Below are 11,234 nucleotides of genomic sequence, written 5' to 3'. Positions count from 1 at the left end.
AACTGGTGCACCTGCCTCCTCAACACCCTGCCGGTAAAGGAAGCGAGTTATTTGAAAGCCGGCCCACTACCTGTCTGTTTGACGTAGAGCCGATAGTCGAGCTCAGTTTTCTTCGGGGAGTGGAAAAAGTCTAGAGCAGGTGGGAGGTGTAATAACTGCTGTGAGACACTTCCTGGTTTTATCTGCCACCGTTTGTTTCAGCTTACAGGTAAGTCAAACCCTGCTCTTATTTTCATACCTTACTATAGCTTTTTCATATGAACTTCATCAAAATAATAAAGTAGAAGAAGAAAGGGAAAGCGAGAGTGATTTACGGCAGTAGGAAACAAAGACTTTGCTTATGAAATGCCTGTTTGTTTAGACTATGCAAAACCATGTGAGTCTTTTTGTCTTCAGTTTTGTGACAGCGCCATTTTAGATCATCATCAAGTGTATGACATTTGAGACAGGATTAGTAACATCAACACCCGCTTTGTATCCTATTACTATTTGACTATTATTTCTAGCAATTTGAAAATTTTCAATGACGTTGAATTGGATCAAGCCTCTTATTTTTGTTTAAATCAATAAGTTTTAAATGAATAATGGATTAATAACTCAAAAAAGCAGATGGAAACTTCTGACAAACCTTACAGGAAACCACATGTCAATACCACATGCACGTAAACACACTAAATTAGGTCATGCTCCATATCAAAGTGCACAATCTGTTCCCTTTCCTCTGCATCTAAAGTGTCTAATGTTCTGTTTATGTATTATTATTATTTTTTATAAAAAATAGATAAAAGCCTGTGCAACGGATATGGGTGTGTTGACCCTTCAGCTTTTGGCGTGTGGCCAACTAATATTGTTTTCGTTGGCTTTGGAAAACGCAACCTATCAGGTCCCTGAGTCACCATTAAACAAGACTAACACGTCTCAGCCTTATGTAACTCCTGTATCGCTGAATACAACAGGAAACTATACGGAAAACAATGCCTCAACCTTGCCAAACAATTCAACGCTCAATTCTAGTAATACAAACGTGACCACTTCAACCACGACGATGACCCCTACCAGTACCCAGAACATAACTGTACCCCCTGAACAAAGCAATGCAACAACAGTCTACAGATCAACCACGCGGCCAAACGTAACATCAGCACAAACAAACCAATCAAGAACCTCAGCACCTATAACAACCAGAAATATCAGTTCAACAGCCGTCACGACTCGAAAAAGCACCACTTACAGCAGTACTAAAGGTACAACTGTTACTACATCAAAGACTTCACCGATAACCAAACCAACTGAGAAAACTTCTACCACCGTAACTCCAGGCAACTCAACCATTTTACCTGGTAGGTTTGACCATGTCCTATCATACATAGGATAAATTCCCGAAATGAAAATTGTCTAATTCTTCTCTATTTCTACTACGCAGGTGCCAGTCTGAGTGGTTCAGAGACATCTCTCACTATTTTATTTAGCATTGTGCTTGGTATGATAATTCTGATGATTCTGGTGTACTTTGCACACAAGTTCAGACGACGCAAACAGGCGAGGGTCCAATATACTCATCGCCGTCTCCAGAATGAGGATACAGGTTGGGAAAAACTTATACTTAACAACTAATATGTGTGGGGGGATAGTCTATAAAATCAAAATAAAATGACTGTATTGTTTTTCAAGCTATGATTAATTACAGTACTGGTGCTTACTAAGTTAATCATTATAATTATAGTTAATAACATACTTTGGAAAGCCCCAACCTTTAATATGAAACTACTGGTGTATAACAAAACTTCTTAACAACCACAATTCATTTTTTGCATGGCCATTAAAAAACAAGTAAAAAAATCAGTGATGATCAGTGTTGGGGCTAACACATTACAAGTGACGTGCATTATGTAATAATATTACTTTTCTGAAGTAACGAGTAAAGTAACGCATAACTTTATGTACACATTAATATTTGAGTTACTTTTTAAAAAACTTTTTTCAGTTTACTTAATTTTATTTAAAATAATGTTCTGAATTAAACTGAACTTAAACCACAGGCCTAGGGGCGTCATGCACCAATTTTTTTTAAGGGGGCACAGTGTGCACAGCTCACAGACATCAAACTAAATATTATAGAGCTTTCAGTCTTTTCCATGGCACTTACATTTCTAACAATCTGAACACCCCTGCTTTCATCCAAAATAAAAGTGTTGACTAACTTTCATATCAAATAATGTTTAATCGGAATAATGTCACATATTGGTATCATATTTGCATCTGAAACGGCATGTTTTATTTATTTAAGATTAAATAAATGACTTGTTTAATTGTGTCATTAATGCACAACAACCGCATTATCCTATAAAAAATGTTTAGAAAATTATTAGAGGAACGCATTATTGCATCAAATTTTACCTCATATGTGAACATGTGTGATTGATCCGCGCCCCAGTGAACTCTGGCGAACTTTGGCGTTGTACCAAGATGAATCTAGAAATCTACTTATATAACGTCGAGACTGTCACATGAAATTTCTACACAGAGGAGGTTAACTGCACATTACTGTACTGGGGTTTGGAAATGTTCTTAGCGTTTCTTACACGTTTTAATTCCTCAGATAGCCAAATGCAGCAGCAAAAACAGCAAAGAGCCTGTGAGCGCGCTCAGACGCTAATGACGTCTCCGACTGCGCTGTCTGCAGAATAAAGTAATGTAACACAATCAAAACACTATCAAAATAGTGAAAATCTCCGAAAGTGATGAAGAACAGAATTGATAATATTGTGCATTTTTAACAGATTAAAAGTCAAATAACAGATTAATGGATGCTTAGTTTGATTTTAAGGTTGCATGCAAAATCCATTTGGCTAAAAAAAACAACAACAAAAAAACAAGGGGGCACATGAGCGGGAACAGTTTAAAGCAATACTAAAGACTTTTGGCTCTTTACTCCCCCTACAGGTTAGAAGCGTAATTGTCCATTAACACTGTCATAAATACTGCAGCATAGCTGGCTCTGATTGGATTGTAGGTCTGCCGTAAAGCAAGTTTTTGTAGTTTTCACTCGAACTACAGGGCACGCGTTTGGTTGGTTGGAAACTTCTTTTGTGCGGTTTTGGCCGATACAGGGCTGCAAAGCGAATGTGAAAGTGCCGTTCACACTGTTTCGAGTGGATGAACGACTGAAACTTTTTTGGAAACGTTATTTTAAGCTAAAAAAACTCTTTGGTGTTGCTTTTTACATTTTTGCGATGTAAATATACAATTTCTGAATGCAGAACTTCTCTGTCATAAAAAACACCTGCAAAGCCTGAAAGAGATCAAGCCTCAGCCAAGTAAGAAAAAGTAACGCAAAAGTAACTTAAAAGTAACTTAAGCATTGCTTTCCATAAGAAGTAACTAAGTAACACAATTTGTGACTTTTTGGGGGAGTAACTTAATATTGTAATGCATTACTTTTAAAAGTATCTTTTCCCACACTGGTCATGATGTATATACATTACATCCAGAACATCAAAGAAAATAAATTTGGGCTCTCTTGATTTGGAACAGAACGATTGCAACCATTCAAGGATCAATTACATTTTGCAATAGGTTTGAAAGATCCAAAATAATGAAAGCAAATGTGCACACCGGCAAGAACATATTAATCATAGTATTATGAATAGTATTACTAATACTTTACTTTTTTTTTTTACAGGGGAGCAGTTTATAGCTCCAGATGACACGCTGGTCATTTCAGGAGGACTTTATGATGGCCCTCAGATTTACAACCCCACCATGACAGTGCAAAGTGAAGAAGACTATCAGACGGATACATCTGGATTCGCCTACAGACCCAGTCAGTTCCGGCTGGAGTTTCTAAATGAGGATCAGCGACGAGTGCCGGACCATGACACCTTTCACTCATTCCACGCAATTGATCAAGAGCCTTAGATGTCAATACAGAAACCAGCCTCATTTATTTTTAAAACTTTTTCAGAAGAAATGCTTACTTTTACATGAAGCTTTCAAAGTACATGTAAAAAAAATTCAGGTTATTAAATTAAGTTCTTTTTTTATGAAGTTTCAGTTAAGTTAAATATTAATGAAATGAGTTAATGAAATAATCAAATCAGTATACGGAAAGATAAACGCTTAAAATGCAAATAAATTACTAATAATTCAACTGCAAACAACAACTACCAGAAACGCAACGTTTTTGATGAACATTGTAAATTATCTATTTTAACAGAACATACTATAACGTTAAATAGTGTATTGAGAACGACAATCATTTTAATGAAATAAACGATAATTTTTTGATACCAAAAATTTAAGCAAATATTTTCTCGGTTACTTTTCTTTTCTTCTGAGTTGCACTGCTAATGCTGGTCCAACCTGCATCTCGCATTCTCTTGATCGCTGCCAGCTTCAGAGCCGTTCCTGGAGACTTGCACACAGCAGCGCCCTGTATCTGTAGATGACAGCAAACCTTCAGTACATGATAACAGCTGAGAACTAAAGATTTATATATTTAGATATATTCTGTCAAAAATTATTTTATACTTTTTTGAACAAGCCGACACTTTCTGCTTCTTGGTCTGGGTCTTTTGGCTGCATAGGTTTCTTTGATTTAACAGGTCTTGGAGAAAAACTCTGCACACCAGATAAAGAAAGGGTCAAAAAACGAAATCTGCAAACTTAAGGATTTACTTCAATCGAAAAAAATGTAGGGAAATAAGGGACCATTTGTCCGCATACAGTGCCATTTCAAAACTGAGTGTGAATATAGCAAGATTAGTTGCAATGTTACCAGTATATCATTGCTGTCTGAGCTGTCCGACTTGGGATCCAGTTTCAAGAAGTTGGTTTTCCAAGACCCTGTTATGTCAGGTCTTGGTGGTGTGCGGATTCTGAAGGACTGAATAATTGGAAAATAAATGGGTTCATATAAACACGCAATATAATAAACCATTACAGTTCGAGCTGACCCTCATACCTTTATTTGCGGTGTTGCTTCATATTTTCTGCTCAGGCTCCGAAGAGGACTTTTGGGGGTTTGTTTCACTGCTCCCTTTCATTGAAAAACAAAATAACTGTTACTTGCTAGATGTGAAAATCCATGTAAAAATATGGAATGTAAAATGTGAAAAAACCTACAATAGGACTGAGTGGTGTATTTTTTGGTGGAGAATCATTTTCTTCATTTAAAAGGGCATAAACTGCTTTTGTAGAAGCAGAAACTTTTGGGGTTTTAGAGATCCTGTTTCTGCTTCTCTTTAATTTGGTGTCAGAGATCTAAAACACAATTTTAATAATTAAATAATATTTTACTGTTAGACTGGCATGTGTACTTCCTGTATCTTAAATGGCACAATAGTCACCATACCTGTTGAGGTGTGCCTTTGTCAAACGGCACCTTCAAGGTCTCCATTTCTTTTTTGGCTTTCTCAAGTTGTTCTTTCAGTTCATCATTTTCCACTTGCAGATGGGACAGCTCAAGCTCCTGCAGTGTATTGGTTATTAAGCTATTTAGCAGACATTTTCTATATGAAGTAATTATGAGTACACCTACCAAAGGCATAGCCCAACAGGCCAAAGCAACACTTCAATTAAATTATCATTCCAACTTTTGAGTCCAAAAGAGCAATGAGTCTTTAAAAAAATACATTTGACAGATTGCAACAAATGTATGTTTGTCACACTCAGCCAGAAAAGTCGAATAATTACCAGTAGTGCTTTACTTGCGTTGATTTCAGCTTCTCTCATCCGTTTATCACTCAGCTCTGCATCTTTTTCTTCCACCATTTTGTCATACTCATGCTGTCAAGTGAAATAAAATATTAAGTACTAAGTACCGCAAAAAAATCCAAAGATCACAATATACACAATGATTACCACCTTGTGTCTTTCCATCAGAGCAACCATGTCTGATATCTTCAGCTGACATTTGGTTTCTGTGTCTTCTTTATTCTTCAGTGCCTCGATAGCTGCTTGCTTCAGTTTTTCCACCTGCAAAAACCGAACCGAATCATGAATGCCACGAGTTTTAATTATTATGCCAGCTATTGTATTAAACAAAGGAACTTACATCCAAGTTAAGTTGTGCCTCAGATGTTGATTTCTCTTTAAGGTCAGAGCATAGTTTCTGAAGCTCCTCCTTGTAAAGTTTCTTTGCACCATCTGATTCATCCTTCAATGCAGTTATCTATGAGAAATGCAGGTAAATTTAACAAGCATGTTTATTGCATACTAAAATATAAGAACAGTATATGGTTTTAATAAAAAAAAATCACATGAACACAAATCAGATGTAACTTCTACCTCTTTAATGCATTGCTCATGAGCTTTTGTTTTGGTCTCTAGTTTAGTTTTTAGGTTTGTTAGCTGATAAAAGAAAGAGACAAATTAAAAAAGTAAATCTTAAAAACATGTGTTTGATTTAGAAGCATGGCATATACAGCCTAATATGTTTTCTAACCTTTGACTCCAGTGTTTTGATTTGTTTGTCTTTCATCTGAAGCTCTTTCTTTGAGTGTTTGCCCTGTAAATAATTAGTGGAAATAAGAAAAGCTCTTGTTAGTTATATGAGCTACTATACCTTAGCAAACTAAAATATTTCAAGTGTTTTATTGTAAAACGCACACTCTCTTTCAACTGCTCCTTAGCACTCTTGCTCTCTTCATCGTGTCCTGCAATTTTTGTAGATAAAATATCCACCTGCACACTAGGATATGAAATATTAAATGTCTAACAACATCAAAACCATATGCAACACCAAAGGTTAGATGAAGGTTTTCTTTTAGTATTACTGAAGCTGTTGTTTTTCCCTCTCAAGTCTTTCAATTTCCATCATCCCCCTTTCTTCATTTGCTTTGCTCTCCTATAAAGAGAAACCATAACATGTTTCATCAAAAAACAAAGTCATATTTATGCACAAATATAGCATTTAGAGCGAGGTGTGCATTCCTGGTCCTGGAGGGCCACTGTCTTTCAAAGTTCCAACCCTAATCAAACACACCTTAAGGTCATTTCAAGTAATCATGCAGTTTTTGATTAGATTTTTCAAGTGTGTTTGATTCGGATTGGAGCTAAACTTTGCAGGACAGTGGCCCCCCAGGACCAGGAATGCCCTCCCCTGATTTAAAGGGGTTGATGGCATTTACGATACATTCACACGGGGCGAAAGCGTTGACGCTTGACGGAAGGCTTGTTTGAAGTGTAGCCAACAGCCAATCACAACCTATGCTCCGGTCTTCCATAAAAATAATTGGCTGGCTCTGCCTAGGTTATTTGCATAAGGTGATCTGATTGGCTGATGCACGCGTTGGCGCTTGAAAAGCTGAGAAATGTTTAACTTCTGCCGCGAGCAACAGCACTGACCGACGGATCCACACCTCAGTTCGACAACACATGACGTCACCCACCAGAAGTGAACGGGAAGCGCCAACGGTGCATTCACACTGGGAATAAGCGTTAACGCTTCCCATTCACCTCCAATGGGTGACGTCATGCTTTGCCAAACGGAATTGTGGATCTGCTGGCCCCACGTCACTGCCGTTGCTCCTGGCTGAAGTTGAACATTTCTTTTCAAGTGGCAACGCGTGCATCAGCCAATCAGATCACCTTATGCAAATACCTAGGCAGAGCCAGCCTATTACATTTATGGAAGACCGGAGCTTGTGTTGCGGCCACGGTGATTGGCTGTTGGCCACGCTTCAGACAAGCCTTCCGTCATATGTTAACACTTTCATCCCGTGTGAATGCACCTGTTACAGTACAAACCATGAGCTGAGAATGAAGGACTTTGTTCTCCACAGCACCACGATCAATTTCTTGTTGCATGGTGTCCTTTTGCATCTGCAGGTCATTAAACTTCGACATCAGTTCCTCATATTTCTTCCTACCGGTAAAACAATGTGTGTTTTGTGTAATTATAAACTGAATTTCATAGTATAATAGCAGGGAGGCATAAATGATTAATTATATCAAAATTTAAGGGAAAGAAACATCACATCAGCGAGTTAATCATTTTCTTACAATTTATCTACTATACATACACAATTGCAAATCATGTCTTTGTTCAAAGAATTCAAATAAAGATAAACTTCCTTGCATAAGTATCAATAACTGCAGTAAATATAGACATCGATAATGTAAAATATAGGAGAAAATATAGTTGTATTGTTTGTGAACAAAGAGGTTCACTCAAAGTCAAAGATAAATGGTGCAAAATAAGGCCGACTGTAATTGCTCTTACTTTTGCTGCTCTATGTCCCTCTCCAATCTTTCAACTTCCTCTGATGATTTACGACCACTCTCCAAAGCTCCTGACAAATGTTCCTCTATCTCTTTTAACTTAGTCTAAATGAAAAATATTTAGATTCAGTCTGATTATCAAGGTACTTCTTCATATTTTGCCCCACTCAATTTAAAATGTGATTTTTTTCTAAATAATTTAGTGGAAGATTGAAAAATTTACATAATGATATGGTTTCCCGGACAAGGTTTAGATTAATCCAGTACTAGGCCTTAGTTATTAGGACATTTTTCTTACAAAAAAAAAATACTGGCGTGCATCCTGAGACCAAACAATGGCACTGATATCTGTTTAGATATTTCAGTAAAAAGTGATTTTAAATAAACTCTTTCACCGCCATTGATGAGATATCTCGTCAATCAAAAGAAAACGCTTCCCCGCCAATGACGAGTATTTCCGTCTTTCCGCAATACCGCTATTATCCACTAGATGCAAATTTTTAAAACCGGAAGTATTGCCCTATGACAAGCTGCTGCATGCCGTGTCTGTTTTAGAGATCGCTCTGAATGGGATCTCTATATGAATAGTCCGTCACAAAAATTGAAATATCTCTGCTTTTTGCTCAAAATGTGGTGTTTTTGCAGAAACCTACCCATATTCAAAAGCTGATTACAAAAGAACTGCTTAAGATAGGATGAAAGTTTTTTTTTTTTTTTTGAAAGCAGAGGGTCTGTTCTTTCATTTGTTATATTGTATGTTTATATATTTGAAGAAGAACATTTTCTGGAAGGCATTAAACTTTTGTGAAAATCATGAAAAACGCTGGCGCTGGCTGGCAACTTTAAAAAAAAAAAACGCTGGCGGTGAAAGAGTTAAGGCAGCTCAAACATGCATTTTAGTCTGGGACTTGGATAAGCCCTGTCTGGTAATCTGCCCCAATATGTACTGTATAGTGATATATACAGTATAATGTATAGTTATATTGTAAGACATACTGTAAGTATATTAGTAATGTATATACTTTCATAAAATTGGCATATTATACATAAAATGTACATAATATATCGGCTGTCAAAAACACAGAAGTATCTGACCTCTTTCAAATCAACTTCTTTTTGCAACTCTTGTTTAGCATTTATTAAGGCCTCCATCATGTTTCCATTTTTCTCCATTGCTTCCTGAGGGAGTGAATTTGGCATTAGAACCCAAAGCACTGAAATTATAAAGCTTACATTTAACTATCTATTTTTATCTCTCACCTTTAACTGGCATGCTTCACTTTGTTTCTCTTCGAGTGCTGCAATAAGCTGGATAATTTGACACTCACTTGTGTGTAATTTCTCCTTTACTGACTTGAGTAGGGTTGACCTCTCATCCTGTGACATAGTGAGCTCGGTTTAAATTAATTAATCACTGAGAATGCCAGTGGCTAAAAAGAAAAGAATTACATACCAGCTCATCTTTAAGTATCTGTAGTTGTTTGCCATAGTTGTCTTTCTGCACTTTGGTTTCTTCTGCAAGACACCATAACCAATGATCTTAGTATAACACAAGCAATGCCACTACATCATTATTCACTCATCAAGGTATACAATTGTAACAAACCTAACTCTGACGTCTTGCCGCTGAGTTCATTCAATACTGAGCTTAGTTTTGTCTCAAGGTCTTGGGCCCTGTAAAAAACCCCGAAAGATTAACACTCAATGTACAAATTAAAGCTGAAGTAAGTTATTAACATTCTGTACTTTACCAACCTGTGCAACACGTTTGAGCTGGCTGTACAGTAATTACAAAGCATTATGTTCTTGTTCCTATTGATATATTCATCTCAACGTACCTCTGTGTTTCAGTTGTTAGTGAGGATTGCAAAGAATTTACTGCCAGATGCATTTCTGCAAGCTGGTTTGACTGTTGCTCTTTGATGTTGTTTAGCTCCGCTAATTCAATATTCTTCTTTTGAAGGACTTGTGCATGGTTTTCCTTGCTTTGTTCCACTTCGTTAGTTAAGGCGCTTAGATTTTTCTTTGAAAAGTGATACAATGCATAAAAGAAACTTTTCAATGTAAACTCATTCTATTGTCTAAGAAAGTGTCTACTAAAACAAACACAAACCTCAATCTCCGATTTGAGCTGCTCGGTCGCTTTGAGTTTTTCCTCAAGCGTCTCTCGCTCCTTTGTTAAATTTTGAAGTAATTCCTGATGTTGTCCTGAAACATAAGTAAGGCTAAATACACAAATTGGCCTTTGCACAAATCAAGGCCATACTTATGCAAATGTCTTCTGCATTCGTACTTGCAGACCCCATAAGTTCATCACAGTTCTGCTGTGTCTCTTGCAGTTTAAAAGAAACATCTTTAAGACTGCTTTCTTTTTCGTGCACTTTTTCTTGAAGCATGGCAACCTAAGAAAAAACATGTTCAAAGAAGACAAGAGGTTAGAAACATGAAAGCAAACACAGCCAAGTGCTATGACAGATTATTCAACCAAAAGATTATTCAAGCAAATGCTGCCCTCTTCAGGCAAAAAGGGGTTATTTTAAATGTATGAGCAATGGCACCAACCTCCTTTTCTTTTACAAGACAATCACTCTCAAACTTCATTTTAAGATCCTCCAACTGTGTGAGGCATTCTCTCACTGTAGGGCATATGCATTTTAATATGAATTCAACATAGCAAGGTTACAATGATTTAAAGTGTCAAATACAGTTCATGCTTATTTTTCTTTGACTATCAAAAATAATAAGACAAAATGAATAAAAGATTGGCACTTTTCAACATATCCTGCTGATCGGCCTCTGCTTGTTTCCTAAGAGTTTCAAAAGCTGCCCCCATCCTCTGCAAATACACAAATAACAGTGCCATCAAAAGTGTTTTCCAAATATAGAGTTGGAACTTGCAAAAAACATATATAATTACCTGAATATTCTCATTGTTTTGTATAAATAGATCATGAGTTTCTTCCCGTTCAACCTCAACTGTTTAGACGCAATACAAAATATATGATTGTTGT

At 36.7% G+C, this 11,234-nt stretch overlaps 2 protein-coding genes across 2 annotated transcripts in view; one reads left to right on the top strand and one right to left on the bottom strand.

Annotated features, from left to right (window-relative positions):
• Positions 1 to 54: 54 nt before the first annotated feature.
• Positions 55 to 4,242, top strand: LOC129450385 (uncharacterized). The gene is made up of 4 exons (XM_055213097.2): positions 55 to 208; positions 782 to 1,340; positions 1,424 to 1,585; positions 3,683 to 4,242. Exons 2-4 carry the CDS (start codon positions 803 to 805, stop codon positions 3,916 to 3,918), a joined length of 936 nt encoding a protein of 311 aa, XP_055069072.2. The 5' UTR covers positions 55 to 208; positions 782 to 802; the 3' UTR covers positions 3,919 to 4,242.
• Positions 3,920 to 11,234, bottom strand: part of sycp1 (synaptonemal complex protein 1) — a 32,111-nt gene continuing 24,796 nt past the window's right edge. Inside the window, exons 15-39 of the mRNA XM_055213094.2 lie at positions 11,141 to 11,199; positions 10,993 to 11,059; positions 10,786 to 10,859; positions 10,517 to 10,625; positions 10,337 to 10,431; positions 10,062 to 10,246; positions 9,830 to 9,897; positions 9,677 to 9,738; positions 9,484 to 9,600; positions 9,319 to 9,402; positions 8,225 to 8,328; positions 7,750 to 7,867; positions 6,777 to 6,847; positions 6,610 to 6,691; positions 6,446 to 6,508; positions 6,289 to 6,351; positions 6,056 to 6,172; positions 5,866 to 5,976; positions 5,695 to 5,787; positions 5,354 to 5,470; positions 5,125 to 5,262; positions 4,964 to 5,038; positions 4,778 to 4,885; positions 4,531 to 4,620; positions 3,920 to 4,438 (exon numbers count right to left, since the gene is read on the bottom strand). Coding sequence (XP_055069069.2) covers positions 4,298 to 4,438; positions 4,531 to 4,620; positions 4,778 to 4,885; positions 4,964 to 5,038; positions 5,125 to 5,262; positions 5,354 to 5,470; positions 5,695 to 5,787; positions 5,866 to 5,976; positions 6,056 to 6,172; positions 6,289 to 6,351; positions 6,446 to 6,508; positions 6,610 to 6,691; positions 6,777 to 6,847; positions 7,750 to 7,867; positions 8,225 to 8,328; positions 9,319 to 9,402; positions 9,484 to 9,600; positions 9,677 to 9,738; positions 9,830 to 9,897; positions 10,062 to 10,246; positions 10,337 to 10,431; positions 10,517 to 10,625; positions 10,786 to 10,859; positions 10,993 to 11,059; positions 11,141 to 11,199 — 2,411 coding nt within the window. The 3' untranslated portion in view covers positions 3,920 to 4,297. The remainder of the gene's footprint in view (positions 4,439 to 4,530; positions 4,621 to 4,777; positions 4,886 to 4,963; positions 5,039 to 5,124; positions 5,263 to 5,353; positions 5,471 to 5,694; positions 5,788 to 5,865; positions 5,977 to 6,055; positions 6,173 to 6,288; positions 6,352 to 6,445; positions 6,509 to 6,609; positions 6,692 to 6,776; positions 6,848 to 7,749; positions 7,868 to 8,224; positions 8,329 to 9,318; positions 9,403 to 9,483; positions 9,601 to 9,676; positions 9,739 to 9,829; positions 9,898 to 10,061; positions 10,247 to 10,336; positions 10,432 to 10,516; positions 10,626 to 10,785; positions 10,860 to 10,992; positions 11,060 to 11,140; positions 11,200 to 11,234) is intronic.

The sequence above is a fragment of the Misgurnus anguillicaudatus genome, chromosome 8 (assembly GCF_027580225.2).
Source record: "Misgurnus anguillicaudatus chromosome 8, ASM2758022v2, whole genome shotgun sequence".
In the NCBI taxonomy this organism is placed as follows: domain Eukaryota; kingdom Metazoa; phylum Chordata; class Actinopteri; order Cypriniformes; family Cobitidae; genus Misgurnus; species Misgurnus anguillicaudatus.
This window is presented reverse-complemented; position numbering and strand designations above follow the sequence as displayed.